The sequence below is a fragment of the Oncorhynchus mykiss genome, chromosome 10 (assembly GCF_013265735.2).
Source record: "Oncorhynchus mykiss isolate Arlee chromosome 10, USDA_OmykA_1.1, whole genome shotgun sequence".
NCBI classification, from domain to species: domain Eukaryota; kingdom Metazoa; phylum Chordata; class Actinopteri; order Salmoniformes; family Salmonidae; genus Oncorhynchus; species Oncorhynchus mykiss.
In genome coordinates, this window is record NC_048574.1 from 8,289,347 (window position 1) to 8,315,765 (window position 26,419).

At 43.6% G+C, this 26,419-nt stretch overlaps 3 protein-coding genes across 18 annotated transcripts in view; 2 read left to right on the plus strand and 1 right to left on the minus strand.

The window, feature by feature from the left end:
- spns3 (spinster homolog 3 (Drosophila)) overlaps nucleotides 1-312 on the plus strand; it is a 37,276-nt gene extending 36,964 nt beyond the window's left edge. For all 12 annotated transcript variants that reach the window (XM_036989621.1, XM_036989623.1, XM_036989616.1 and 9 more), the window contains one exon: nucleotides 95-312. In XM_036989621.1, coding sequence (XP_036845516.1) covers nucleotides 95-159 — 65 coding nt within the window. In that variant the 3' untranslated portion in view covers nucleotides 160-312. The remainder of the gene's footprint in view (nucleotides 1-94) is intronic.
- A 12,521-nt stretch (nucleotides 313-12,833) lies between these two features.
- On the plus strand, nucleotides 12,834-18,717 carry LOC110533317 (heterogeneous nuclear ribonucleoprotein A/B). Of its 3 annotated transcripts, XM_021617418.2 has the most exons (10): nucleotides 12,836-12,955; nucleotides 13,065-13,169; nucleotides 13,622-13,848; nucleotides 14,174-14,342; nucleotides 14,445-14,603; nucleotides 14,721-14,876; nucleotides 16,790-16,898; nucleotides 17,157-17,357; nucleotides 17,449-17,534; nucleotides 18,068-18,717. In XM_021617418.2, the coding sequence occupies exons 3-9, from the start codon at nucleotides 13,631-13,633 to the stop codon at nucleotides 17,517-17,519; spliced, it is 1,083 nt and encodes a 360-aa protein (XP_021473093.2). In that variant the 5' UTR covers nucleotides 12,836-12,955; nucleotides 13,065-13,169; nucleotides 13,622-13,630; the 3' UTR covers nucleotides 17,520-17,534; nucleotides 18,068-18,717. The 3 variants fall into 3 exon arrangements, with proteins under 3 accessions (XP_021473095.2, XP_021473093.2, XP_036845520.1); XM_021617420.2 differs by lacking the exon at nucleotides 17,449-17,534 and having other exon boundaries at nucleotides 12,834-12,955; XM_036989625.1 differs by lacking the exon at nucleotides 13,065-13,169 and having other exon boundaries at nucleotides 12,936-12,955.
- A 2,753-nt stretch (nucleotides 18,718-21,470) lies between these two features.
- tmsb (thymosin, beta) lies at nucleotides 21,471-25,916 on the minus strand. 3 transcript variants are annotated; one of them, XR_005053566.1, is made up of 4 exons: nucleotides 25,694-25,916; nucleotides 23,799-24,037; nucleotides 22,432-22,556; nucleotides 21,471-21,841 (listed from the first exon to the last, which is right to left on the minus strand). XR_005053566.1 is itself a non-coding variant. In XM_036989627.1 (3 exons), the coding sequence occupies exons 2-3, from the start codon at nucleotides 22,529-22,531 to the stop codon at nucleotides 21,804-21,806; spliced, it is 138 nt and encodes a 45-aa protein (XP_036845522.1). In that variant the 5' UTR covers nucleotides 22,532-22,536; nucleotides 23,799-24,284; the 3' UTR covers nucleotides 21,471-21,803. The 3 variants fall into 3 exon arrangements, 2 of the variants coding, with proteins under 2 accessions (XP_036845522.1, XP_036845521.1); XM_036989627.1 differs by lacking the exon at nucleotides 25,694-25,916 and having other exon boundaries at nucleotides 22,432-22,536; nucleotides 23,799-24,284; XM_036989626.1 differs by lacking the exon at nucleotides 25,694-25,916 and having other exon boundaries at nucleotides 23,799-24,260.
- Between the last annotated feature and the right edge of the window lie 503 nt (nucleotides 25,917-26,419).

The window sequence follows — 26,419 nt, forward strand, 5'->3', positions numbered from 1 at the left end:
TAGTTGCCTTTGTGTTCCAGACAGAAAACCTTTTCATGTCTAATACTGTTTCCCTGGGTCTCTATCTTACTGCACCTCTCTCTGTGTGTTTCAGGGGTGTGTGATCCAGTAGATCCTCCTACTCGGTTTAGTGCCATGGCAGGCTCCACAGATTGCTGAGGTGAAACTGGGATCCTTGGAGGACACTCGGGCCAGAGGAAGATATGTTAGGTTAGATGTTGTTTGGTATGTGACCAAACTGAGAGTTGGGGTGATTGTCTGTAGTACCCCAGACCACTCTATATGAGGAAATAATGCAACTGGTAAAACGAATTCCAAAGCTGCACACTGATCCAAAGAAAATGAGTTGTGGTCCATCGTACACAGAACTGTTGTTAAATGATGTGCCTTTTATTGCAAAAAATGTACACCCATTTTATAAATACTGTCTTTTTGTCTGACCACATCAATGTTTTTATCTCACACAACCTTAATTGGGGTGGCAGGTAGCCTAGTGCTTAGAGCGTTGGGACAGTAATTGAAATGTTGTTAGATCGAATCCCTGAGCTGACAAGGTAAAAATCGGTTGTTCTGCCCCTGAACAAGGCAGTTAACCCACTGTTCACCGATAGACCGTCATTTTAATTAAGAATTTGTTCTTAACGGACTTGCCTAGTTAAATAAAGGTTACTTTTTTTTTATTTATTTTTTTTTATCTAAAAAAATAGTCCTTGTAGTGTCCTAAACCATACCTGCCCCTGAACAACTGAATTTTCTGGGGAACAAACCAGCAACAATTGAAAAACATTTTTTTTAAGTCCAGCGGATGAATCTGTCAACCCATCCATTTTGTTAGGACGTTCCAGATTGACCTCTCCCTCCCCAGGCCCAAGCGTCCCTCTTCCACCCAGCAGCCAGCTGCTTCTTGCTAATGAGGACGGTAGGGGCTGTAGCAGGAAGTCCTGGGTTTAAGATGGAGGCTTCTCCACTCCACCTCACGCAAGGGAATCCCCTGCCAATTCTCACTTTTCTTCTAGCTTGGTCAATCCACCTATTAAAAAAACTGCAAAATGATTAGAATAATGACCATGTGGCAAGAAATGTGGAGTTTAGTTGCTGTTGAGTATATGTACACTGAACTAAAATATAAAAGCAACATGCAAAGATTGAAAAGATTTGACTAAGTTACTTATAAGGAAATCGGTAAATTGAAATAAATGAATTAGGTAGTACTCTATGTATTTCACATGACTGGGAAGGGGTGCAGCCATGGGTGGGCCTTGGAGGGCATAGGCCCACCCACTTGGCAGCCAGGCCCACCCACTGGGAAGCTAGGTCCAGCCAATCAGTATTAGTTTTTCCCAACAAAGGGGATTTATTATTACAGACAGAAATACGCCATGTTTTCCCCAGCACAAGGTGCACCTGTGTAATGCTCATTCTGTTTAATCAGCTTCTTGGTATGTCAGGTGGATGGGTTATCTTGGCAAAGGAGAAATGCTCATTAACAGGGATGAAAAAAAAATGTGTGCACACAATTTGAGAGAAATAAGCTTTTGGAAAATGTCTGGGATTTTTTTTTTTTCAGCTCATGAAACATGGGACCAACACTTTGCATGTTGCAATTATATTTTTGTTAAGTGTAAATGTGTGTTTCTATCAAAGTAAAACATTTGGTGTATTTAAAGTCAAGCCTAGTGCTCTTTGAGCCTACGTTTCACACTTTTTTTCAGTCTAATCAAATTCACTTGAAATGGCGATGTTTCATCAGGAAAACAATAAATGCAGTGATTCAGACATGGCTACAGAACAGTTCAGTGGAAATTGAGCAGGAATTAAATACATTACAATAATTTTTCTGAGAGTTTAACAGAGAAACTTTTAAATATGCCTATGAATCTTGCAGGATGTGAATGTAGTCTACCATTAGGAAGGCTGCTTGTGCTCAAAGCAGAAATTAGGTACATGTATTGTCTGTCCTGACAGTACGCTGGCATTACTGGCTGTGTGGAGACTGAATGGGGTTTTAATATCCCTGTGTTCTGGGCTCTAGCTATTAATGAGCTTGGTACCCTCCCATCACCTGACTAATAAGCAGAGCTGGTAAGAGGTCATCTATCTCTATAAACATTCAAGATGCTGTTATCCCACCTGCTCTCCTCATAATGGTACTGTTCCTAAACAACCATAACCATGGATTAAAACGATAAAGTATTAAATTGCGCCACCTGGTGCCCGAATAGCAATTTACAGTAGATCTCACAGGGGAAGAGCTGTCCACATAAATTGAAGTCAGAAGTTTACATACACCTTAGCCAAATATACATTTAAACTCAGATTTTCTACAATTCCTGACATTTAATCCTAGTCAAAATTCCCTGTCTAGGTCAGTTAGGATCACCACTTTATTTTAAGAATGAAATGTGAAAAATAATGGTAGAGAGAATTATTTATTTAAGCTTTTCTTTCATCTCATTCCCAGTGGGTCAGAAGTTTACATACACTCAATTAGTATTTGGTAGCATTGCCTTTAAATTGTTTAACTTGGGTCAAATGTTTCAGGTAGCCTTCCACAAGCTTCCCACAATAAGTTGGGTGAATTTTGTCCCATTCCTCCTGACAGAACTGGGGTAACTGAGTCAGGTTTGTAGGCCTCCTTCCCTGCACACGCTTTTTCAGTTCTGCCCACAAATGTTCTATAGGATTGAGGTCAGGGCTTAGTGATGGCCACTCCAATACCTTGACTTTGTTGTCGGTAAGCTATTTTGCCACAACTTTGGAAGTATGTTTGGGGTCATTGTTCATTTGGAAGAGCCATTTGCGACCAATATTTAACTTCCTGACATGTCTTGAGACGTTGCTTCAATATATTCACAATTTTCCTGCCTCATGATGCCATCTATTTTGTGAAGTGCACCAGTCCCTCCTGCATCAAAGCACCCCAACAACATGATGCTGCCACCCCCCGTGCTCCACGGTTGGGATGGTTTTCTTCAGCTTGCAAGCATCCCCCTTTTTCCTCCAAACATAACAATGTCATTATGGCCAAACAGTTCTACTTTTGTTTCATCAGACCAGAGGACATTTCTCCAAAAAGTACAATCTTTGTCCCCATGTGCAGTTGCAAACCGTAGTCTGGCTTTTGTATGGCAGTTTTGGAGCAGTGGCTTCTTCCTTGCTGAGTGACCTTTCAGGTTATGTCGATATAGGACTCGTTTAGCTGTGGATATAGATACCTTTGCACCTGTTTCCTCCAGCATCTTCACAGGGTTAATTGCTGTTGTTCTGGGATTGATTTGCACTTTTCGCACCAAAGTACATTAATCTCTAGGAGACAGAACCCGTCTCCTTCCTGGGCAGTATGATGGCTGCGTGGTCCCATGTTGTTTATACTTGTGTACTATTGTTTGTACAGATGAATGTGGTACCTTCAGGCGTTTGGAAATTGCTCCGAAGGATGAAACAGACTTGTGGAGGTCTACAATGATGTTTCTTAGATCTTGGCTGGATGCTTTTGATTTTCCCGTGACGTCAAGCAAAGAGGCACTGAGTTTGAAGGTAGGTATTGAAATACATCCACAGGTACACCTCCAATTGACTCAAATTAGGTCAATTAGCCTATCAGAAGGTTCTAAAGCCATGACATTTTCTGGAATTTTCCAATCTGTTTAAAGGCACAGTCAGCTTAGTGTATGTAAACTTCTGACCCACTGGAATTGTGATACAGTGAATTTATAAGTGAAATAATCTGTCAGTGAACAAGAAATTTGTTAAGTGGTCGTAAAATGAGTTTTAATAATTCCAACCTAAGTGTATGTAACTTCCGACTTCAACTGTATGACACATCACACCTTGCTCAGTGGCAGATGGTTACAACACAGCATTGACATTATATATTCTGAAAGATTAGTGGAATCTGTGTGGGTAGCTGGACAGGTAGGGTGACTGACAGTGAAGGTGAACAGGTGGTCACGTGTCAGGTGACAGAGGAATGGATGAGACTGAGGCAGGAATTCCTTTAACCATAAAGTGGTATATTTACTGAGTAGTCTGTGCTGCATCACTAAGGAAACAAATAACATGTATCCAATCAAATTCATAATCAAAGATCATTCATTATTAACATCATTTAGGGAATTCAACAGTCCAGTTCATTAAGTTACTATAGTAATCATCCGCGAGTCATTTAGGCTCGTAACTATTTATCATAAATTATGAAAGAATACAAACAGTGAATGGTTGGTTATACAATCTATAATCCCATTATCAAAGTCAATCAGTTAGCAACAATGACGTTTCTCATTTCACTCTTTCAATTGTCTTCATGTGTACATATAATTAATTTCAATACACATAAACCATATCGATTGCATAATTGGCCTATGAGGATCCGTAGGGCCGTTATCATTGACAATTCACATTACACTATGTTTGAAGCTGCGCTCCAAGCCCGCTCCGCGGTAATAACTATTAACAGTAACTGAATGGCCCACTCTCCCAATCGCCACAGATAATTCAGATGAAAGGTAACATAGTCGATGGATTCATGGACGCACAGAACTTCTGGATCAGATGGAGTTAAGGAAGAGAAAGCAGCGAGAGCAGGCGATGGCAATTTCCTCCTTTTATGGAGTTGAGATCTGTCGGACATTTCCACCTGACCTAATTAAAGCGCCCCTGGCCCAGCTGAGTAAATGGCAATGAATTAAAGGAGTATTCCACCAACTCCATGGGCCTTTTCTACAGCCACCCCGGAAATTTGTTAAATTCCACACTCCTCAAAAAAGGCTCATTGCCCAGGCATAGTCTTAGTTATATGGCCCACCGGCCAGGAGGCTCGAGGCAGCTGAGGGTCCACCATCATTACTACTTGGCCAGTTTCCAGGCTGGCCATTTCTCTCCGCCATTTCCCTCTGTGCTGTAGACATGGTAGGTAATCCCGAATGAATCGGGCCCAAAAATGGTCAGCTAAGATTTGGCTGTGTCGCCACCGGCGTCTGCCTACGAGGTTGGTATCAGCATACATGGCTTGAGGAAGTGATGCATCTCAGTGTCCCATCAAGAGCATAGTCGGTGTAACCGGATCGGGGTCAGCGATGTCTGCAGAGAGATATCCCAAGGGTTTGGAGTCAATGATAATTGGGTGGATAGCATCTGGGTCCAAAACCTCTGCTTGGCGCAGCCTCCCTGCGACTCTGATCACTCCAAGGATTGGATCATATTCTGGGGCAAGAGAGAGAAGACGGCTGTCCTTAGCCACTTCCCTACCGGCTTTCAGAGCTTTTAACTCCTCAGGGAAGCTAACTGCTTGTGCTTGCTGGAGGAGTGGTGTCTCTGCCACGAGGGAGGTAGGTATAGAAGCCACCCCATCTGAGGTCTGGTTTGTGGCGGTGATCAGATCCGGCAGTGTTTGGGATTGTGTTAGGTCAGGGAGAGCCGTTGTTGGTTCCGTAGAAATGCTGTAGCATTGGGCGGACCTCCTTAACTCATGAGCTTCAGTTGGTTGCGGAGGGGCCGTACGCCTGGGGGCTGTCGGCCACTCGTTCTCTGGTTGGGACAAGCCTGCCTTCACAAGGTTATGAATCTCTCGGTTATGAACTTCTGCAAGCTCAGGATTCTTCACCAGGCGTCGCTCCGTTCCACGCAGTAGTGGGAGTACAGCCCGTGTCGTGGTTGCCAGAGGAGGATGGTTGGGCACCCGTAGCAGTGGGGTTGCATACCTGCAAACGCCATCCATTTCAGTGGTGGTGGTGCTCTTCTCCAGGAGGTCTAATGCATAGGAGTCATGTTTCGAGCGAGTGACCTCCTGTAGCTTCCGGTTGGAGAATGTGTCCATCTTCCAGAGCATCTCAACATTCCGAAGGAGGTTAGTGGCTGCATCTGGATTGCTTCTGGTGAAGAGGACTTGCTGTGACTGTACAGCTTGGGTGGAGAGAAGTAGATGGGATGGACCTAGCACAGTCCAACCCAAGGATGTATGGACAGCAATGGGCCCTCCTTCTGGTCCAGCTCGTATAGGCTCAGTCGGGGTGACGAGATGTGGGTGGTCTGACCCAATCAGGATAAGTGGCGCTACTCTGGCCAGGTTAGGAAGAGGCAATCCTCGTAGATGAGGATATTGTTTCTGTAGAACACTTACCGGGCAGGAGTGCTCCGCGAGATTCAAGCCATCTGCCGTGAAGGCATTGGTGATGTTATAGGCCACGTCCCTGTTTCCTGAAGGTGAAATGCTAAATGTTACAGCAGAGCCTTTCATTTGGATAACATCATGTCGCACCGTTCTGAGATGAAGGGTCTCGGGGGTCCCCTCCAGGTTAAGCTGACGGGTGGCCGCCGTGAGAATGATTGTTCTTTCTGACCCATCATCTAGAACGGCGAATGTATCAATGCTTCTCCCTTCACTTTTCAAAGTGACCTTGACCACCTTCAACATGACCCTTGGAGACCGGTTCCGCTGGTCGAGGTACAGCTCCTTTGCAGCTCCTACCATGAGCATACTCTGCTCCTTCTGTGCTTGCGGAATTAGATCATGCAACACGGTGAGATGGATTCCTTTACAGTGGTTGCAGGGTTTCCTCAATGTGCAGGTCTCCCTCCGCCTTATGGCTACGGGCCCACTTGTAGCATCGCTCGCCTGAAGTGATCCAGGCCTTCAATTGAGTTTGAGTGAGCTTTTTTACCCTGGGGCATGAGCCAAGGAAGTGCCCCTTACTATTGCATTATGGGTAGTAAGGATGGAATTTGATGGTCTTGCTCTTGAGAGGGGTCTTCTTCCCGGGTTCCTCCCCGGCTTCACTATTTAAGTACATGGTAGTGGGATTTGGCCTTTTCTGTCCCCCCTGGCGTTCAAACTCCTTCCTTCCCCCGGTAGCTATGGCTGAGATTGTGGCCTGGTGAGCAATGCTCTTCGCCTTTGCCTTTGTAACGGATGTGAAACGGCTAGCTTAGTTAGCGTGGGCGCTAAATAGCGTTTCAATCAGTGACGTCACTTGCTCTGAGACCTTGAAGTAGTAGTTCCCCTTGCTCTGCAAGGGCCGCGGCTTTTGTGGAGCGATGGGTAACGATGCTTTGAGGGTGACTGTTGATGTGTGCAGAAGGTCCCTAGTTCGCGCCCGGGTATGGGCGAGGGGACGGTGTAAAATTATACTGTTACATTGATGCTGTTGACCCGGATTACTGGTTGCTGCGGAAAAAGGAGGAAGGTCAAAAGGGGGGTGAGTGTAACGGATGTGAAACGGCTAGCTTAGTTAGCGTGGGCGCTAAATAGCGTTTCAATCAGTGACGTCACTTGCTCTGAGACCTTGAAGTAGTAGTTCCCCTTGCTCTGCAAGGGCCGCGGCTTTTGTGGAGCGATGGGTAACGATGCTTCGAGGGTGACTGTTGATGTGTGCAGAAGGTCCCTAGTTCGCGCCCGGGTATGGGCGAGGGGACGGTCTAAAATTAAAAAACTGTTACACCTTCACCTCCAACCATGCGGCCAGGTCTCTAAGAGCATAGGTGCTTCTCGAGCCCTCTTTCAGGATGCCCTTATTCAAACAATGTTCAATGAAACTGTCTCTGAGGTACACTGGAAGTTTGCTAAGAAGCCTGTCCACGTGGGAGCCACATTTCAGTTCGTTCCCGTCTTCTCCTTCAACGGATTGGAGCATCGAGGTCAGGGATTGGACAGCCAGGGAGAATTCTTGGAAGGCAGCATGGTCTCCCATTTTAATTGGAGACGTGTTTAGGATGTTGTTTAGTTCATTCTGGACTAGCTGACGTGACTCACCATATCTCACCTTCAGGGCCTGGAGAGCAGCAGTGTTGCGGAGTGCATAAAGGATTGGGCCAGCCTGTATGCACTGGGAAACCGCAAATGATCCATTAGTACTTGGTATTTGTAGCGTTCTGACAGATGACTGTGAATACCCAGTAGGCTCTCCAATGCCATTTCCAAAAGGACAAATTCACTCTCCTTTCCCTTTTCAAAGTACGGCAGTTTGGGTTTGGGAATTCCATAGGCTGAGGCTACTAGAAGTTTCATAATGTTGGCTCCCTCTTCTGGTTGCGTGAAGGATAAACCCGGGACTTCTGATGAGCCCACTGTGGCCTCATTGGGCCGGTCCCCTACTGTCCCAGACCCACCATTTGTGGCAGCCGGAATAGGGCGAGAGCCCTCCGACCTGTTGTTTGAGGACTGGCCTGGCCCTGGACGAAAGGAACGATTTGCCTTGGTTGGTAATTGGCGGAAAGGCGAAGGAGTGATGCTTTGTCCAGATGGAGGAATGCTAACTTGTGTCACTGGCATAGAGGGCGTTGGCGGAGTGGCCTGTCTCCCGTGCTCCGTGTTGGCTGTTGAACCCGGAGCCTCCGGGGACTGTGGGCCATGCTGTACCAGAGGGTTATATATTCAAACATTTCTTTAACAAATAAACAAATTCAAACGTGTATTGTACGTCAACAGGGATAGGCTAAATTATGAATGTAAAACTAGCTACTAAATAGAGGAGATAATGATCTAGTAGTTCATACAAGTAAATTAACTTTTAAAAAATGTATTAGATAACGTTACTTTGCTGTCTACAGTTTTAAATTTGCTGTTGTGGCAAAATCAATTTGATTTCATCCCAGCAGGAACGCATCGAACCAAAATATTCCTTCGGGGAAGCTCCCAAGCCATCCAGACCCACGCCTCACGCCATTGGCCGTTCGCTTTCACCACGGCGTTCGAGGAGTAGCAGTCTGCCTGCCACAGTGCCACATCCAACCAGCTAATAGTATGATTATTTACTGACAGATAGCAAGCTGATAGCAAGCAGATAGCAAGCTAAATGCCACCACACTCCATGTAAATTTAGCAAGCTAGCTAGCGGATTAGATAGAGTAAAATTGCTTGTTTTCAGATACAAAAATAGAGCTAAAGTTGCATCATTGGCATGGTGGTTTTGACCTGGGTCCACCCTATGTTTGAATAAAATCTTGGGGTAAGGATGACAGCAGTGGTGGAGCCGATGGACGATACGGATTTCACTTATTATTGACATCTACATAGAGCGTTGATGTGAATCACACTGCTGCTCTCTCATGTAGCTATTTGCGCTTTATGGATTGTTGTGGATGGCTGTTCACAAATGTATGTTTATTTTAACTCAATAATGGATTATTAAAATAAATGTAAACTGCCTATCAATCATTGTTTTTGCGACTAGTGGACAAGACGGTGTAAAATTCACTCTTGCAACAGCTGCATTGTGTGGATCCCTGCCTATAGAATAAAAGGTTGAGGAGTTTCTCCCTTCTAAACTCGTGCGTGGTATTGTGCTCCACTTACTGTCAAAAAAAAGTTTAATTTAAGAAGACAACGAGTTTGGCTTTTGTTGCTCAATCTAATTTGTGCTGATAAAAAAATATGCATAGTCCTAATGGACATGTGCAAACTGGCACACTTTAGATAGACTTAAACGGCTGCAAATGACCAAGATATCGAAAGTGTCACCGACAAAAATGTAAACAATAGGCCTGTAGCAAATTCTGCATTAGGCATTTAGCACTCTCGGTAGTGCTCAAAGCATGCCGTTCTATGAGAGCAGCATTTATTTTTCAACTCGAAGCAATCAGTCCTCCATGACAACAAAATCATAAACAACAGAGAAGGCTAACTAGGAGGGGGAGTTGGAGACGGACAAGCTTGGCTAGAGAAAAGGGAATTAAGCATTTATCAATACTACAATGTAATTGTATTTATTTTTGTGACTTGCAAACCTGCTGTACAATGAATAAGAGTTCTGGCCAAATTAGGAGACGAGGCCAAGTAAATATTATTCCTTGTTTGTCCATTATAGTTTAGGAGCCAATGGTGGTCATTGGAGAGAGTGGAGATGGTTTTATCCGAGGGATTGGGACGGGAGAACTGGGAGGGCATCAGACACTTCTCTGAAGTATGTGTGGTGCCTCTCTCTGTGGACCCACTCTCCCCAAGTAGAGCCCCACTAGCCACTATACTTTCATTTAATTCACAAGTTATTACAAACTGACCACAGTATTTAAGTGGCAGTCTTTCTCCAGTGTATTTACAATGACATAATCTACAGATTTGTGGTACATTAGTGCAGGAGTAGGAATTTAAAAGCCCTCAAAGTACATAGAAGTACTTTATGTTTTGTGTGTGTTCTCTGTTAATAAAATGTTTGCTCAGCCTACATGTTCCTTCCTACCTGTTCACATGTTTTATATATGTAATGTATACAATAACTACGTATTCGTTAACTGAAAACGATGTTATTGGCAAAGAGATTTGGAACTCTTTCTTATTGGTCTATTAACTAATTTACCCAAAACTCCATCCCACCAAAACAGGCTGAAATTTCAGGCCATCTTTTCAAACAGCTCTTATACTACAAGGGCATTTTCATAATTTTTTTATTAATCGGAGACAATTCAGATTTATTCAAAATAGATAAACATCATTTTTATTAACCCCTTGTACAGCCGGCCCGCTCATTAGGCAGGATTAGGCAGCCTCTCATTAGGCAGGATTAGGCGGTGTCTCATTAGGCAGGATTAGGCAGCCTCTCATTAGGCAGGATTAGGCGGGCTCTCATTAGGCAGCCTCTCATTAGGCATGATTAGGCGGTCTCTCATTAGGCAGGATTAGGTAGCCTCTCATTAGGCAACCTCTCATTAGGCAGGATTAGGCGGGCTCTCATTAGGCAGCCTAACATTAGGCAGGATTAGGCGGTGTCTCATTAGGCAGGATTAGGCAGCCTCTCATTAGGCAGGATTAGGCGGTGTCTCATTAGGCAGGATTAGGCAGCCTCTCATTAGGCAGGATTAGGCGGTGTGTCATTAGGCAGGATTAGGCGGCCTCTCATTAGGCAGCCTCTCATTAGGCAGGATTAGGCGGTGTCTCATTAGGCAGGATGATTAGGCAGGATTAGGCGGTGTCTCATTAGGCAGGATTAGGTGGCCTCTCATTAGGCAGGATTAGGCGGTGTCTCATTAGGCAGGATTAGGCAGTCTCTGATTAGACAGGATTAGGCGGTCTCTCATTAGGCAGGATTAGGCGGTGTCTCATTAGGCAGGATTAGGCGGTGTCTCATTAGGCAGGATTAGGCAGCCTCTCATTAGGCAGGATTAGGCGGGCTCTCATTAGGCAGCCTCTCATTAGGCATGATTAGGCGGTCTCTCATTAGGCAGGATTAGGCGGGCTCTCATTAGGCAGCCTCTCATTAGGCATGATTAGGCGGTCTCTCATTAGGCAGGATTAGGTAGCCTCTCATTAGGCAGCCTCTCATTAGGCAGCCTCTCATTAGGCAGGATTAGGCGGGCTCTCATTAGGCAGCCTAACATTAGGCAGGATTATGCGGTGTCTCATTAGGCAGGATTAGGTAGCCTCTCATTAGGCAGCCTCTCATTAGGCAGCCTCTCATTAGGCAGGATTAGGCGGGCTCTCATTAGGCAGCCTAACATTAGGCAGGATTATGCGGTGTCTCATTAGGCAGGATTAGGCAGCCTCTCATTAGGCAGGATTAGGCGGTGTCTCATTAGGCAGGATTAGGCAGCCTCTCATTAGGCAGGATTAGGCGGTGTGTCATTAGGCAGGATTAGGCGGCCTCTCATTAGGCAGCCTCTCATTAGGCAGGATTAGGTAGCCTCTCATTAGGCAGCCTCTCATTAGGCAGCCTCTCATTAGGCAGGATTAGGCGGGCTCTCATTAGGCAGCCTAACATTAGGCAGGATTATGCAGTGTCTCATTAGGCAGGATTAGGCAGCCTCTCATTAGGCAGGATTAGGCGGGATTAGGCGGACTCTCATTAGGCAGGATTAGGTGGCCTCTCATTAGGCAGGATTAGGTGGCCTCTCATTAGAATCGGCCTTGATTATCACATTCACGGACATTGATTTTTGGTCCGACCAAATCCAAATCTATCATAGACGTACGTCTATGTTTTGTTCAGATTTGGTGCGGTCTGGACCAGACAAACACAGACGTTTATAAATTACATTACATTTAAATTACATTTTCAACTTTCATTCAGAACTGAAAATGTATCTGATATCATAGTCTGGAAAATACGTATTTTTCAATGTCTTTAACGCCTTTTCAACATCCGGAATAATACGATTTTTCACCTTTTTATTCAGAACCTAAATTGAACCTAATTTCAACATCTGGACAATAAGTATTTTAGACGTCTTTTCAACGTGATTTTGCTTAATGGGACTATTCTACTTTTGCAGGGGCGGCATATTTTTGGTCTCGCCTATGGAGGCAGAAAGGCAAGGACCGGCCCTGACCCCTTGCCTTGGGACCATGGTAACTTTAGCAGGACAAAATGCAACTATACGGACAAAGTAGAAAGGGAGAGAGGAAGAGACAGTCCATCACCAGCATAACTGTAGTTTTTGTATCTAAAACCTGCAATTATATTTATAATCCAATCTAATTCGTTGGCTAGTGTGTCAGTTTACATATAGCTTTCATTGTATTTAGCTCGCTATCTGTCAGTCAATCGGAGCTGGCTGAATTTCTGCAGTCTCATGACGCAGCCGGTAGCTAGCGAGCTACTTTGCCGCTTTGGATGCAGCAGGCAGACTACCGGCCGAGATCAGCCATGCTTTTCTTCGCCCTCATGCAGGCTAAATAGCGATATAAATCAACAGTCAATCCAGTAGGGTCTGGTATAGTCAACTTCGATTGGTCAATCTCAACGGGATGTCGCGGAGTAAATGCAATAAAATAAAACAAATCAGTTCATTCAAATGTTGGTTCTTCGTTGAAAATGAATATTTGTTTTGAATATTGTGTTTTATCGCCCCCCAAAGTGTTATATGAATCTATTGTGAGTTTCTCCTTCGGATGCAGCGGTGGAAGCGTTGCTGAGAGCCCATTGGCTATCGGAAAGGTCAATGTTGTGGGTATTGAAGGTTTGGGAGCTTTTCCCGGAAGAAACATTTCGGTTCAACTTGCCAGGAGGAACATCTCGTGTGACTTGCGGTAAGTAGGTGGCACTTTATTTTTTTATTTTTTTTGCAAAGAAGCCAATAGGAAAACACTTATCATGATGACAACGTTTAGATACCCAATCTTAAATTACTTCTTACAGGAGCGCTCTCTTCCGGTAGTATAAAGATTGCCACGAGTTAGCTCGCCGAGTCGGAGAGTATCCATCTTGAAAAGCAGCCTCCGGCACCTTGCTCAATTTTAAACGGTAAACGCCATTTGTATTTGTTTACCGCTCACGTATTGAGTTATGTGATTCAACGATTTATGTCACCTGCCATTAAGCGAGCTAAATAATGTATTAGTTACCTTAACGTTAGCTATTGCTAACTAGATTTGTCAAGTCAGGCACCACTGGCAGGCCGCGAACACTAACAGAATAACCAACTAAGTTTAGCTAGATTAATTGCTAGCTAGATCTGTTTTAAGATGTTTTTTTTGTTGTTGCTGGCGTTTGAATTGTTTCTGTATAATTTGCATGAATGTGTATGAAGTAAAACGTTGGCTCAAAGTGATTTGTGTTAGCAACATTACATGCTAACTAGCCAGAGAAGCCGGTTAGCTTTATGGCCTGCGTCAGAATGTGCACGAATGTCTACAACAAATGGCATGCATTTTTAGCTAACAGCCAGCTAACGTTTCCTTTATCCCCATGGGTAGGTGATCACTATGTCTGACGACGCTGAACAGCAATTAATGGAGACGTCCGAAAATGGAAACGAAGCAGAAGAGTTGAATGGAGCAGAAGAAGCCACATTACAGGCCGAGACGGAGGAACAAGAAAAACAGAGTTGTGAGGAAGACGCTGCTGTGGAGGAAGTGGACGCCCAGAACGGAGCGGCAGAAGGGGGACAGATAAATGCAAGCAAAGGCGAGGATGACGCTGGGTAAGTTTATGTATGGCTGTTTTACATAGTCTTATTATAATAACGTTAGCTGCAAACGTTTTATCTTTTGTTTAGTCTTGGCGCCATGCCCAGCCCATTTGGGGGATGGGCTTCAACTGGCTAGCATTGTTACACTTATGCAATCGGTGTTTTGAGTTGCGGTGATACAACCGAAGTGTAAACTCCCAGTTTTATTGGCCTGTACAAGTTTGTAAGCCACAATGTGTGCCCCCCCCCCCCGAACTTGAATGCAATTTAAGTGCCTCCTCAGTTGTCAGTTCGTGAGCTTTGTCATCGGTCCTTACTGATCTGTGTTTCTCTGCAGCAAAATGTTTGTTGGTGGACTTAGCTGGGACACTAGCAAAAAAGACCTGAAAGACTACTTCTCCAAATTTGGAGAGGTGACAGATTGTACCATCAAGATGGACTCAAACACAGGAAGGTCACGCGGGTTTGGGTTCATCTTGTTCCAAACGGCAGCAAGTGTAGACAAGGTGTGTGTTCCATGGGAAAGGTGACATGATTTTGATATCTTGCATTTGTGGAAGTTGGGCTTTGTAGACAATTATTTTTTATTTTTTTGGGCAACCTTGAAGGTTCTTGAGCAGAAAGAACACAGGCTAGACGGACGACAGATAGACCCAAAGAAGGCTATGGCAATGAAGAAGGAACCAGCCAAGAAGATCTTTGTTGGTGGTCTTAATCCAGAAGCCACAGAGGAGACCATCAGAGAGTACTTTGGAACCTTTGGGGAGGTTTGTCACTGTCCTTCTATCGTTCTATGATGACCTCTGCATGACCCTCCTGTGTTTCAGTAGCTACGGATGTTATTGATGTGTTATTAATTTGTCTCTTTCCTCAAACCTTTTTAGATTGAATCCATCGAACTCCCAGTGGACCCCAAATTCAAAAAAAGGAGGGGGTTTATCTTCATCACGTTCAAAGAAGAGTCCACTGTTAAAAAATGCCTTGAGAAAAAGTTCCACAATGTGTGTGGAACTAAAGTTACAGATGGAAAGGAAGGTCTTGTATGTATATTTTATTTATTTTTTCTACTTACTGTTGGTGGAGATGTGCATGCTGGGTGCGTCCTATATCAATTTGGCTAAGCATCCTATCTGTGTGTGAAATGCTAAATTGTGTCTAATTGCAACTTTATTTGTGTATAGTCTTCATTCCCTGCTGAAATGCTTTGGGACATGATCACTCACCCTGGCTTGAAATAATGTATCCTCAATAGGGCTGGGCGGTATACCATAATTTATGATATACCGGTATCGAAGTACGGACCGGTTTGGGTTTTTACTTTACCTTCTATACCGGTATTTGAATGTTTGGTTTGTTAAATGTGATAAGCCGTGGGTAACATCCATTTGCATAGTTTACTCGGCTACTTGAGTCAGCTCTCTCTCTCTCTCTCTCCATGCCGCTTTCTACAGACCTAGCCCCGCCCCCTGTCATTCAAAGAGCGCATTGTTGTTCCTCAACCACGAGACACTTGCGTTCAGTCTCTCTGCATGATCAATGCAGCACGTACAACAATGATGCTGTTTTCACTTTGCTTCTTAATCTAAATCCACTAGCGTTCTATAATGACACTATTAGTTTTGTTTCTTACGTCAGCAAACCGCTCGTTTGTCTTAGCAAGTTGCCCTAAATCTGCAGATGCTATTTGTTAGCCGCTAATAGCTATATGTTAGCTACATGAAGTAGCTAAGAGAACATGCACTGTATCTGATGTAATCGTTCTATTTCCAGGATTGCAACAGTCATGCTCAACTTTTTCTTCACTGCATTCCTAAAGAAAATACAGTACTTTTTTACCCCATACATTTTCCCTGACACCTAAAAGTACTCGTTACATTTTGAATGCTTAGCAGGACAGGAAAATGGTCCAATTCACACACTTATTAAGAGAACATCCCTACTGCCTCTGGTCTGGCCGACTTACTAAACACACATATATATATATATATATATATATAAACTAGAAAATGGTGCTATCTGGTTTGCTTACTATAAGGAATTTTAAGTTATTTGTACTTTGATACTTAAGTACATGTTATCAATTACTTTTAATACTAAGTGTATTTAAAACCAAATTATTTTACTCAAGTAGTATTTTACTGGGTGACTAACTTGAGTAATTTCCTATTAACAGTTCTTTACTTTTACTCAAGTCTGACAATTGGTTACTTTTTCCACCACTGCAATTGGGTGCAGGAAATGATAAAAGTGCTGAAATTAGTTTTGGTTGCAGGTGAATTGTTTCATACTGTTCAATCAGAATGGAGAGACTCATTGAAACCACTTAGAATATGTGTTGCCACCCTAGGAGTTCTCACTACTAAAGCACCCTGGGCTCGCTCACTGCTCCTGGAGCATCCTGGGCTCGCTCACTGCTCCTGGAGCACCCTGGGCTCGCTCACTGCTCCTGGAGCACCCTGGGCTCGCTCACTGCTCCTGGAGCACCCTGGGCTCGCTCACTGCTCCTGGAGCACCCTGGGCTCGCGCACTGCTCCTGGAGCAAATGTTGCGCTTTTATTATTATAACTAAAAATACCATTAATTTTTTGAATACTGTGATATAATATTTTGGCCATATCTCCCAGCCCTAATCTCACCTACATTTTCATGTTGCATGCAAGAGTTTCAGACTTGTTTTTACGGTGTTAAATTATTTGACAGCTTCGTTAAATCAATTTGAACACATTTTCTTATTTGCATTTTAGAATTCAGATCTACGTTTTTTTTTTTTTAAATGAATTGTATTGACATTCAGTGTCTGACTGAGATGGGGGTCCAGTGTGAGCTTTAAGCTAAAAATCAATGCTTCAACTTAAGATGTGACTTGTCTGAATAGCCCTAGCATGTTTGTACTCCATGCTGCAATCTCTTTGCAGCATCCTATATAATTACATATCCTCGTTTGTCGTCCCAGTGTGAGATCAAAATCGCCCAGCCCAAAGAGGTGTACCAGCAGCAGCAATTTGGAGGCCGTGGTGGCGCCAGCTATGGAGGAGGCCGGGGAGGCAGAGGCCGTGGTGGTGGTGAGTATTAACTCAACAGCGACATTTTTGTTTTGAGTGACCAGGGCATAGAGAAGGTCTGTGTACAATGGGTTCTACCTGCAGGAAGACATTCTGGTCTAAGGCTGCGAGATGGGTGTGGTACTCTAGGCAGGGCCGGCTCTGAGAAACTGGATTGCTAATTGGCATCTCTGGACTATGAATATCTTTCTTTTTTTTTTTTTGTGAAACCAATTTTTAGTCTGTTTTGACTTGGAACCACCTTTTTGTTTCCCTCAGGCCAAAACCAGTATGGCAACCAGGGTTATAATAACTACTGGAACCAGGGCTATGGCAGCCAGGGCTATGGCAGCCAGGGCTATGGCAACCAGGGCTATGGTTATGGTGGGCAGCAGGCCTATGGAAACTATGGCGCTTACGGCAACTATGACTACTCTGCTGGATACTACGGAGGTGGCTATGGAGGGGGCTACGACTACAGTGAGTATACAGACCTCTGGCAAGCGCCTACCTGATTTATATGACTTGTCTTTGCACAGAAGCACTCAGTCCTCTCTCTCTATTCCTGCAGACCAGGGCAATACAAGCTATGGGAAAACTCCAAGACGTGGAGGTCACCAGGGTAGCTACAAGCCATACTGATCTCATGTAGTGCAGGTATGCATTTTAGTGCCTTGTAACATTGTGGTCCTATATATATAGCTGTTAGATTTGTGGCATTGATGCCAACAATTCCCTGCCACGATTTAGTCTGGCCCAGGGGGAAGGCTATTGTGGATTAGAATGAAATTATCCACTGTTCATCAATTGGATTTAGAAAGTACCGTTGGGGACAGGAAACTTAGTTTAAAAGGACACAACCTCAAACCCTCAAATTTGCCCGCATAATCTGCATCAAAGATGCACCCCTACAACTACACTACTGGATCAATAAGGGTTGATGTTGCGGTGGACCATGTTCTAGAGCGGGAGATGGGAGACTATCTGCTTAAAGCTGCACAGCAAATTTAACAAAATGTCTGCCGTTTCCCTTAATGCTATGCTATGACCGATCTAACCAGCAGCATTGGCTTCCTAATCATCCCCTTCTTGCATGCTTGTTGCTCTAGCTGTTTGCTCTTTGATGCAGGGTGGTGGGGGTCGTGTCATAAGTGGTGTGGCAACAATTCCCTTTTTCTCCTCTCTTAAAGGACTCAAGTAATCCAGATTTGAGACTGGGGTGCGGCAGTGTGCAGGACTTCATTCTTTCCTTTGGGATGACAGACTTGAACTCCACTTTGTACAGACCATCTGAGGAACTGGGGAAGCAAATGTCACTTTTCCACAGTTTTTTATTTTATCTTTTTTTTTTTTGTCGGTCCACATTTCCAGAGATGGAAGTAATTTTTACTGTACTTTTTGGTACCTTTGAATCTAATGTATTGTATGGTATTTTACATGGCGACTGGATTTACATGAGCATCGAAAGCTGTCAGAGCTTTTAAAATAAAGCAATTCTGAGTAATTTTTTTCTGGTTTCTAGATTACTTTCTTTTCTGACTCTGCAAGTTGGCAACAGAACTTTCAACAAGGAATTCGGTGTAGGATTGGCGATCATGTAAAAAAAGGGATTTATCTGATTTTTTTTTTTTTTTCATTTAAGATTTGTCTCTAGAGAACGTCTGCTTGTAAATGGAAGCAACCAATATATTTTGGATTCATTTTTAATTTTGACCTGTGTTAAGTGGCATTTACACACCTAGTTTTATGCTTAAAATATTGCAGGGGGGGTTGCAGCCCCCTGGAATTACATTCCACCAGTGTCTTTGGCAAATTGTTAGAAATAAACATTTGTTTATAATTTGTGTCCATCTCTGTTTTAATGCGTAACTTATGGATACTGTCCTTGGCGTTAAGTTCATCAAAAGGCTAATTTACAATCCTCTTAAACCATTTGTGCTTTTCCAACGGAGGTTTCTGAAACGTTTTGCCATATTTTAAGTTAATTCGGTATTTTTTTTAACGCTATGCTTTCATTTTATGGCTGGGTTTACTTACACAGGCATCCCAAGTTTTGTTCTTTTTGCCCAATTGGCGAACGGTCTGCTCTTATCAGTCAAAACCAATGAAATATTTAAAATCCTATTTGGGCTGCCTATGTACATGACGCTGTACGCATTGCAAAAAGAACACGCAACTTACATGTAGGCGACGTGGACCGTGCTTTGCAATGGCAGACGGAAGTGTGTTTTAAAATTCGTTGAGTGTCTTGTCAGCTCTACAAAGGGACTTACCTCTAATCCTAAATTCCCACCTGTTAGTGTTCTGTTCTACGTGATTTAATTGCACAACTGGTGTACCAGGTCTAAATCTGTCCCTGATTTAGAAGGGAACAATGGGGGGGGAAAAATGAAGTGGAACTAGTGTTGGGGGTCTATAGTTGAGTATTGAGGGGCTTCTACACAAACCAGTGACAAATTGCCTGTGACGCGGCTCACTTATTTTATACAGTCTAGATCAATTGTAATTGAACATGGTGGCATTCTGTTTATGTTCTGGAATGTTCAATTGAACTGCAACAGTAGGGTACTGAATGACCAGTTGAACAATGTGGTGGGGAACATGGTTAGCATGGCCACTGCCCTTTTTAAATGTCTTAATGATCTGTATTATGTTTAGGCGTGAACCCCAGGAAGCGTCTCTGCAGCTAATGGGGATCCTAATAAAAATACCAAAAAGGTCACTCATTGCTTCAAGCCACACCCAGCAAACGTACCCTAGACACTCTTCCAAAAAAGTTTGGGGGCAACTTGTCATTCAGTACTAACAGTTAGCGCAAACCAATGCACCTCATGTTCTTTCAGCCTGGTCCTAGATCTGTCTCCACCTATAGCCTGGTCCCAGATCTGTCTCCACCTATAGCCTGGTCCCAGATCTGTCTCCACCTATAGCCTGGTCCTAGATCTGTCTCCACCTATAGCCTGGTCCCAGATCTGTCTCCACCTATAGCCTGGTCCCAGATCTGTCTCCACCTATAGCCTGGTCCCAGATCTGTTCTCTACCTATAGCCTGGTCCCAGATCTGTCTCCACCTATAGCCTGGTCCCAGATCTGTCTCCACCTATAGCCTGGTCCTAGATCTGTCTCCACCTATAGCCTGGTCCCAGATCTGTCTCCACCTATAGCCTGGTCCCAGATCTGTCTCCACCTATAGCCTGGTCCCAGATCTGTTGTCTCTACCTATAGCCTGGTCCCAGATCTGTTGTCTCTACCTATAGCCTGGTCCCAGATCTGTTGTCTCTACCTATAGCCTGGTCCCAGATCTGTTGTCTCTACCTATAGCCTGGTCCCAGATCTGTTGTCTCTACCTATAGCCTGGTCCCAGATCTGTTGTCTCTACCTATAGCCTGGTCCCAGATCTGTTGTCTCTACCTATAGCCTGGTCCCAGATCTGTCTCCACCTATAGCCTGGTCCCAGATCTGTCTCCACCTATAGCCTGGTCCCAGATCTGTTTGTGCTTTTGTCTACTCCATTATCAAGCCTAACAAGTTGGCAAGAGAGCAGAAACAGACTGGCACCCAGGCTATAATAAAGAGGGACTAGAAACTGACTGGCACCCAGGCTAGCCACTAATCAATGTTTCTTGAGCTACAGCTGCTATTCTGAGGTTCTGGGAAATGTGGAAGACTGCATCTGAAGAGATGAATATACTGGTTTTGATCTTTAGGCCTGTAGGAGAGATTAATATACTGGTTTTGATCTTTAGGCCTGTAGGAGAGATTAATATACTGGTTTTGATCTTTAGGCCTGTAGGAGAGATTAATATACTGGTTTTGATCTTTAGGCCTGTAGGAGAGATTAATATACTGGTTTTGATCTTTAGGCCTGTAGAAGAGATTAATATACTGGTTTTGATCTTTAGGCCTGTAGGAGAGATTAATATACTGGTTTTGATCTTTAGGCCTGTAGAAGAGATTAATATACTGGTTTTGATCTTTAGGCCTGTAGGAGATATTAATATACTGGTTTTGATCTTTAGGCCTGTAGGAGAGATTAATATACTGGTTTTGATCTTTAGGCCTGTAGGAGAGATGAATATACTGGTTTTGATCTTTAGGCCTGTAGGAGATATTAATATACTGGTTTTGATCTTTAGGCCTGTAGGAGAGATTAATATACTGGTTTTGATCTTTAGGCCTGTAGGAGAGATTAATATACTGGTTTTGATCTTTAGGCCTGTAGGAGAGATTAATATACTGGTTTTGATCTTTAGGCCTGTAGGAGAGATGAATATACTGGTTTTGATCTTTAGGCCTGTAGGAGATATTAATATACTGGTTTTGATCTTTAGGCCTGTAGGAGAGATTAATATACTGGCTTTGATCTTTAGGCCTGTAGGAGATATTAATATACTGGTTTTGATCTTTAGGCCTGTAGGAGAGATTAATATACTGGTTTTGATCTTTAGGCCTGTAGGAGAGATGAATATACTGGTTTTGATCTTTAGGCCTGTAGGAGATATTAATATACTGGTTTTGATCTTTAGGCCTGTAGTGTACTTTAATTTGAGGACACATCCTGTTAACATGACAATGTAAGAAAAACAAACAAATATTTTTTTCAATGTCATCTTTATTACTCTGACTAAGGTGGTGTTTACACTGGCAGCAACACAGATATTTTTTTCAGAGCTGATCTGATTGGTGAAAATAAGATTTGAATTTGGGCTGCCTGTGTAAACGTAGCCAGAAAGACATACAAAACAAATTGAGCAATTAAGTGTTTGGAAAAACTCCTGCTCCTCTGGCTCTGACTGTAACAGCCAATCCTAATACCCCTTTAGCATTTGACATGTGGAGCACCAGTGTGATAGTCTAGGTCTTGTTATAGTGGAGGTTCCCGGCAGACGGGCTTGATAAATCAAATTAAAATCTTCTCTTCCTCTGGTCAATGCGATTGCTCTCGCTTCCTCTCTTCATCGATTGCTACAACAGAGAAACAAAGCAAAATGTGGAACCTTTTGCAATGAAGACAGCCATCTCTGATATTCATGAATAATAAACATTCCGTTTCCATTATTGAATGATGCGGATGATCCAATGACCTCTCATCCTCGTTTAAGGCAAAATGGTTGAGTGAGATGGCTGAGACACACCCTGACTCAGAAGGTCACTTTCACAGATTGCAGCTCTTGAGTTGAAGCACAAATGTTGACTCATCACCACTGTCACCATGTAAAATGTATGTAAATTAGGAGAACATCTCCCCCTGTTTGGGACAGGGTACAGTACATGGTGTCTTTTACAAGGAATCTGTAAAACGATTTTGCTTAATCTGTAGCATATTTGCATTTCCGTTGTCGAATCAACCTATTATATAGAATACCTACTGAACACACACAGTTGCCCTTACATGGATGGGAGATAATGTCCCCCTTTTTTTTGCCTGGTCATTTTGCTAGGGAGAGATGCCAGTATGAAGAGTGATCCGTCTAGCAGCCAATGGCACGCCTCACAGGGCTGAGCCCTGGCTCAAGTACATTCATCACACAGCTAGATTAACAAGATTCACTCACTTTCTTTGGTTGGCAATGGGTTCTTCACTCTGGTCTCCGTCTTCTTCAGCTTAGTCTTATCAAAGCTGGAGATTTCCCTCATGTTGGGTTTGTCAGACATGATGGCTGTAAGTGGAGAAAGAGAGCTGTAAATGAGACAGTAGTTAGTATCAATATGTTACTCTCAGAATGGCTATGAGTATGGACACGCCTTAGAATGGAACATGACTCATGTCCTCAGAGTTTTAAGATTGCTACCGCTGTCTGTCTGTCTGTATGTGTATGTAGGTGGGTTGTGAAGGGCAGCTGGTTCTAAGAGGTTCATGGATGGGTGTTGGTCTCTCTGTCTGGCTGAGTGATCCCTCATGTCTGCTCCTCAGATCCTCTATGTACTATTGGGCTTGGTCTTTGTTCTCCTCTTTACCATCCTTCTCTCTCTATCCCCTCTTCTACCATCCTCCATTCTGTCTAGCCCCTCTTCTAACATCCTCCATTCTGTCTATTCCCTCTTCTACCATCCTCCATTCTGTCTATTCCCTCTTCTACCATCCTCCATTCTGTCTATCCCCCTTCTACCATCCTCCTTCTCTCTCTATTCCCTCTTCTACCATCCTCCATTCTGTCTACCCCCTTCTACCATCCTCCATTATGTATATCCCCCTTCTACCATCCTTCTCTCTCTATCCCCCTTCTACCATCCCCCATTCTGTCTATCCCCCTTCTACCATCCTCCATTCTGTCTATTCCCCTTCTACCATCCTCCATTCTGTCTATCCCCTCCTTCTACCATCCTCCATTCTGTCTATCCCCCTTCTACCAACCTTCTGTCTATCCCCTCTTCTACCATCCTCCATTCTGCCTATCCCCCTTCTACCATCCTCCATTCTGTCTATCCCCTGCTTCTACGCCTCCTTCATTCTCTCTATTTTCCCCTTCTACCCCTCGCTGTGAATCCAGCCCTTCCTTTCTCCTCCTAGAGGTATCATGTTAGAGGTAATCAATCACCACCCAGGGAGAGAAAGTGTCTCGTTATATTCCAGTCTATTAGTAATATCCCCTCCTAAAATGTCCTCAGTCTTTTTGGGTAAGGCTGTCTAATTGCCAGCCTGCTGTGATACTACAAGCAACTGACTTTATGGTCACAGTAAATGGGTGGCATATGGACTGTGATAGATAATATGACATACTGACACAGCTCAACCAATCTGTTAACGACGTCGATTTCCCTGAAGACCACCCCACTGGGGGGGTGAATGATGGCATTCACTGATATCGTTTCACTGATATTAGGCTCATGGGCTAACTTTCCACATAAGCTAATAGATGTAGCATATGTAATATGATATACATTTAATATATGTACCGATGTAATGGAGAGTGTGTCTTACCTTAGAGCAGGGTGTGCTGGTTCCAGAAGCTGCACGTGCCAGTGTCTATGTCTCTCTATTAGCGAGTCCAGAGCTGCGTCTGATACTGCATGTGTGTTTCAGAAGGGTGTGGGCAGGGGGGAAAGGGAGGTGGCTATTGATCTGCCCATCTCATCCTCCTCCATACATCCTGACACAACATTAAATATTCATGCCAGGTAGTAGGAGGTGCAGCAGCACCAGTTCCCAGAGTAACACTTCTGATTCCACACTGATAGGAAAAACAGTGGGGTCTGAAATTATTGACACCCTTGACAAAGATAATGACTATAAAATAAATGATTCAAATACTGGGGAAATTATATTATTTTATAGTACTAATTGCTCAGAGAAATGGATTTTGTTTAAACAAGTAATCATTCTTTTTCTCAAAAAGGTAGGGGTGAACATTATTAACACCTCTAAAGATTCTTATAAATAAAGTAGTCAAAAGTTTAGTATTTAGTCCCAAGTTCCCAGCACGCAATGACCACATCAAGCTTGTGACTCTACAAACTTGTTGGGTGCATTTGCAGTTATTTTTTGGTTGTGGTTATTAAATAATTTCTGGTGTCATTTCAGATGATCCTGAATGAACCGTGAATAATGATGAGTGGGAAAGTTACAGAGGGACAAAGGTTATTCTTCCAAGACATGCTAACGTCCCCTGTTATTGGTAATGGTGAGATGTTAGCATGTCACGGGGGTATGATATTACATGCTAACGTCCCCTGTTATTGGTAATGGTGAGATGTTAGCATGTCACGGGGGTATGATATTACATGCTAACGTCCCCTGTTATTGGTAATGGTGAGATGTTAGCATGTCACGGGGGTATGATATTACATGCTAACGTCCCCTGTTATTGGTAATGGTGAGATGTTAGCATGTCACGGGGGTATGATATTACATGCTAACGTCCCCTGTTATTGGTAATGGTGAGACGTTAGCATGTCTCGAGAGTGGAATCTTTAGCCCCTCATCATTATTCACCATTCATTCAGGATTGTCTGTAATCATGGTAGCATCCACATTCATGTAAAAGTGTTTAGAAATATATTATATTCTTATTTATAATAAAAGTGACTCCAAAATGTCACAATACATTATTTACCATTCATTTTTATTGGTCCATAAATCATCTCAAACACAACCAAAACTAACTGCAAATGCATCCAACTAGTATGTAGAGTCACACGCTTAATGTAATCATTGCGTGCTAGGAATATGTGACCAAGTACTAAACTTTTAACTACTTTATTACTAAGAATATTTAAAGGGTGTCAATTTTGACCCTTACCTTAAAAAAATAATAATATAATTTCCCAATTTTTTTTAACATACAATATAGCTCAGTATTTGATTTTTTTTTTATTTCATACAGTCATCATTGCTCATCTTTATAAAGGATGTCAATCACTTCAGACCCCACTGTATATTAAGCTGCATCATGACGAGGTTAAGAGAGGCAATTATGTCATGGATGAAAATCAGGATTTTGAAAAGCCGTAGGGAGATTATGCAGATGAGTCCATGCCGATGTGAAGTAGCAACAGGGGGTGTAGCCTGCCCAGAATGATAAAGATGAATTAGTTATGCCTGTTGAATTGCAGAGGCACTCTGACACTCCCCACCTGACTATGCCTCTCCAGGACATCTCCACCATTGCCATTATGTATCCGTTCATCTAATCTCTCCATTGCATAATCTACCTTTCCCCTCGGACTGAACACAACACTGGGGTAGTTTTCACAGACATTTAGTTATAAGAGCCATATAAATATACTGTGATAAATTCAGAAGACATATATGCACAAACTGAGACAATGTAGACTCAGCGAGAGCTGAGATAGACAAATATCAATGTTCAAGGATACATTCTCGCCGTTCCACGCCGAATGGATATGACTGTCTGCTCAAGACAATAGAGGGGCCTACACTCTGCAGCCTCCGTGCTCCACACATGGTGAGGGGCGCTGCCCATTGGACGCGTAACGGATGTGAAACGGTTAGCTTAGTTAGCGGTGGTGCAGCGCTAAATAGCGTGTCAATCGGTGACGTCACTTGCTCTGAGACCTTGAAGTAGTAGTTCCCCTTTGCTCTGCCGCGGCTTTTGTGGAGCGATGGGTCGATGCTTCGAGGGGTGACTGTTGTTGATGTGTGCGGAGGGTCCCTGGTTCGCGCCCGGGTATGGGCGAGGTCTAAAGTGGTGATGATTCTTTGACTGCCAGCTGCATCCTTAGCCTGGGTGCCAGTCTGATTCTGCTCACTGGATAACTCCATATGGAACTGTCATATGTGATAATAATGGCGGAGTTGGCAAAAACACAATCAGATCTGGGACCAGGCTATAGGAGGAGACAACAGATCTGGGACCAGGCTATAGAAGGAGACAACAGATCTGGGACCAGGCTATAGGAGGAGACAACAGATCTGGGACCAGGCTATAGAAGGAGACAACAGATCTGGGACCAGGCTGTAGAAGGAAACAACAGATCTGGGACCAGGCTATAGGAGGAGACAACAGATCTGGGACCAGGCTATAGAAGGAGACAACAGATCTGGGACCAGGCTATAGAAGGAAACAACAGATCTGGGACCAG

Bases quoted from the DNA above. Each gene is read 5' to 3' on its own strand.
- LOC110533317 (XM_021617418.2), top strand. From the start codon at position 13,631: ATGTCTGACGACGCTGAACAGCAATTAATGGAGACGTCCGAAAATGGA. The intron at 14,604-14,720 runs GTTTGTCACTGT...AAACCTTTTTAG, and splicing joins ACTTTGGAACCTTTGGGGAG to ATTGAATCCATCGAACTCCC. The intron at 17,358-17,448 runs GTGAGTATACAG...CTATTCCTGCAG, and splicing joins TGGAGGGGGCTACGACTACA to ACCAGGGCAATACAAGCTAT.
- tmsb (XM_036989627.1), bottom strand. From the start codon at position 22,531: ATGTCTGACAAACCCAACATGAGGGAAATCTCCAGCTTTGATAAGACT. The intron at 21,842-22,431 runs GTGAGTGAATCT...TCTCTGTTGTAG, and splicing joins CCCATTGCCAACCAAAGAAA to CAATCGATGAAGAGAGGAAG.